The sequence below is a fragment of the Anopheles cruzii genome, unplaced genomic scaffold (genome assembly GCF_943734635.1).
Source record: "Anopheles cruzii unplaced genomic scaffold, idAnoCruzAS_RS32_06 scaffold02646_ctg1, whole genome shotgun sequence".
Taxonomy (NCBI): Eukaryota; Metazoa; Arthropoda; class Insecta; order Diptera; family Culicidae; genus Anopheles; species Anopheles cruzii.
The window spans coordinates 1-2,954 of NW_026456231.1; the positions used below are offsets into that span (position 1 = coordinate 1).

Here is a 2,954-nt window from a genome sequence, read left to right on the forward strand (position 1 = left end):
TCCACTGCTTCTTTCTTTGCTTTTTCTTCTGCTTCTTTCTTAGCTTTCTCCACTGCTTCTTTCTTTGCTTTTTCTTCTGCTTCTTTCTTAACTTTTTCCACTGCTTCTTTCTTTGCTTTTTCTTCTGCTTCTTTCTTTTGGCTCGACTCCGAGTCTTTGCGCGTGCGCGCCTGCTCCTTCTTTTGTTTCGGACTGTCCGGTGCCGCCAGCGTCGCCTTGGCGTCGGTTTCCTTGCGCTGCTGAACCTTCTGGTCGATCTCGTTGATCTTCTGCTCAACGGTCTCGACGCGTACCTTGGCGTGCGTCAGCTTGGCCAGTTCAGCCTCCCGGGCGGCCTTCTCCTCCAGCAGCATCTTCGCTTCCGCATCCTTTTTGGCCTTCTCCTCCATCAGACGCTTCATCTCCTGCTGCTTTAGGGCGCGCTCCTCGACCAAACGCTTCGCTTCGCTCTGGATGTGCGACTTCTCGGTGGCCAGCTTCTTGGCTTCCGCTTCCTTGCGGGTCTTTTCGCTAGAAAGGTTCTTGGCCGATGACTCCGACGTTTTGCGGTTGCGCTGCGACTCCGGTTCCGGTTGCTTCTTGTCGTGCTTGTCCTTCTGCGGCTGGGCTGCCGCCTGCACTTCCTTTAGACCGTCGACTTTTTTCTGTTCCTCTTCTGCCTTGAGCTGCACGTCTCTGAGCAAACCTTCCACGGCTTTAATCTTCTGGCGAAGCTCCTCCAGCGATTGGGTCGATTCGGTGGAGGGGTTAGCCTCGGCGACTCCCAGTGCGTGGACCAACCGTGTGCGCTTCTTGCGCAGCCGTTTCTTGAGGGACTTCGTAGACGAGCTGTCATCCTTGGGCTCCTGCTCCGGAACCGGAGCTTGCGGTGCGGCCGGCTTCTTCTTGCTGTTGCGGCGACTATTTTTGCGGCTCAACTCGTTGGCACCATTCTCGCCACTCGCTGTAGGCGGCTGGCTGTTCTTCTTCTCTGCAGCGGCCACTTCCTTGGTCGGCTTTGCGGGGTCCTCCTTCACGGGTTTCTCAGCGACCGCCGGAACTGGAGGTGTAGCAACGACCGGAGCGGTCGCTTCCTGCCCCACTTCGGTAGGGCCTGCCCCGTTTTTAGCCTTCCCCTTCTTGGCCATTCCTCAGCCTGTCTGGCTCCGAAACGATGGAAAGGGTGCGGTTGCCTGTGGTAATAGAAAGCATTCATTAGCGCGCCAATCCATCGTCAGATAAAACCGCCTTGAATGGTGCTCATAAAGCGCCACAGATACACGGCAATAATATATTTTCCACCCGCCGCTCATGTGTCGAAGCTGCTTAACGGTCGGGCTGGCCGACAACTCATCTCGTGCCTTGGTTCACTTTTCCCTTGGTAGCTCTGATCACCGCCCCAGGAAAATGTGCGGCAGATCGTGTTCCTATACACCGACGCTTGCCGTTTTTGACACAGGCCGCGTCGGAATACTGTTTACGGACGGACGGTTAGAGATTCTAAATTTAGTTCTAAATGTGTACGCGGTTCGCGAAAGTTGAAAAATGCGAAACATCATCATAAGGCGCGGAACGGAAAACGCTGCTACGGACACAACTACGGTTTGCCCCACTTGAGACTAGTTCGTTGGTTAATCATATTCGAACGGCTCACAGTTGCCGCAATTCACAGATACACATAATTATTTTTTTTCCAAAAAACATGCTTTTCAAATGATGGACCGCAAGATAGGGTGTCTATGTTAGAACCAATGATCATCTGGATAAAAACCCTCGCCCGTCCATTTCCTGGTGCCTGGTCGGGCGCTTCTCATGTGTGGATGCCATTGACAGCAAGCTGCTTGTAGATATTTTTCACCCAACTGACATTCGCGTAATCATTTCCCATCAGCTGGCGATCCGATCGCGACCGAGAGCCATTGACCTCCTTGTATTTTTAAATAAACTCTGTTTTCAAACGGCACGCGTATGACTTTTCCGTCTGACTCTGGCCTGAGTCGTGGCCTCCGTCAGCAAGCATTAGAACATGGGAAAGTAGGAGGATATGTTATGTTTCCAATGTCGCATTCTCCTTTTTGTCTCAACTTTTCGTGACACGCTGCTGATAAATGTCGTGGTGTGGCGCGTACCTCTCCCTGGCCGTATTTTTAATTCACGGCTCGCGAGAAGGGTCGCACCACAGCCTGCACACACAGTCTCTGCCACGTCCGATGAAACGGGAAAACCTAAGCTGTGATACGACGGAGTTTATGTTGCAATTTTCGAACGTTACCTTCCGAAAAGGTGAAATGTTGTTACACCTTCAAGGTTGTGAATGCAAAAGATAGAAAGAGAGAAAAAAAAGCGACGAAAGAGAAAGAGAGCAAGAGTGAGTGAGAACAAGAAAGAGAGAGACAGAGAGAAAGAGAGAGAGAGAGAGAGAGAGAGAGAAAGTGAGAGAAAAGAATGGATATGGTAACTTTGAACGTGCGCCAAACAGATTTGGAGACTCATGGTCGGGAATTAGCTGCAAAGCGGACTTAAAATTTAAAAAAATGATTCACTCAAACTGGTTTATGATTAACAAACTATAATGGTTTTGGTTAAGAAAAGGAAATTTTCGGAAATGAGGTAACACCTAATTCAAGTAGAAATATTTTTGGTAACAGCGTGTGTCTATCGACTTTACCTGCCGTAAGTGGCTAGTAATTATTTGTCGACATTATTTGTCGTTCATTTGTAATCCGCGCTGGTTTGTGTCGGTTCAAGGTTTTCGGTTTGCATGGCTCAAATATTACAACACGCATTTCTCTTTCATAATGGACGAAAAAGTAGCAAACGAAATACAGTAAACAACCATGCGCCCCCATGAGTCTGCTTTGTTTTGGTTGATCAGCCTGTACGTTGCTACCCTTCGAAAGAACATATTTTCTGTTGGTGTGGAAGCTATAGGTGAAAAAAAATCCTCAAGACGAACTACCCGAATGAATAACCCA

The 2,954-nt window shown here is 49.3% G+C and overlaps 1 protein-coding gene across 1 annotated transcript; it reads right to left on the bottom strand.

The window, feature by feature from the left end:
• Positions 1 to 4: 4 nt before the first annotated feature.
• On the bottom strand, positions 5 to 1,165 carry LOC128276833 (uncharacterized; the record flags this gene model as incomplete). The annotated part of the gene is made up of 1 exon (XM_053015292.1): positions 5 to 1,165. A coding segment is annotated over exon 1 (1,123 nt), but the record flags the coding sequence as incomplete, so codon positions are not given.
• Between the last annotated feature and the right edge of the window lie 1,789 nt (positions 1,166 to 2,954).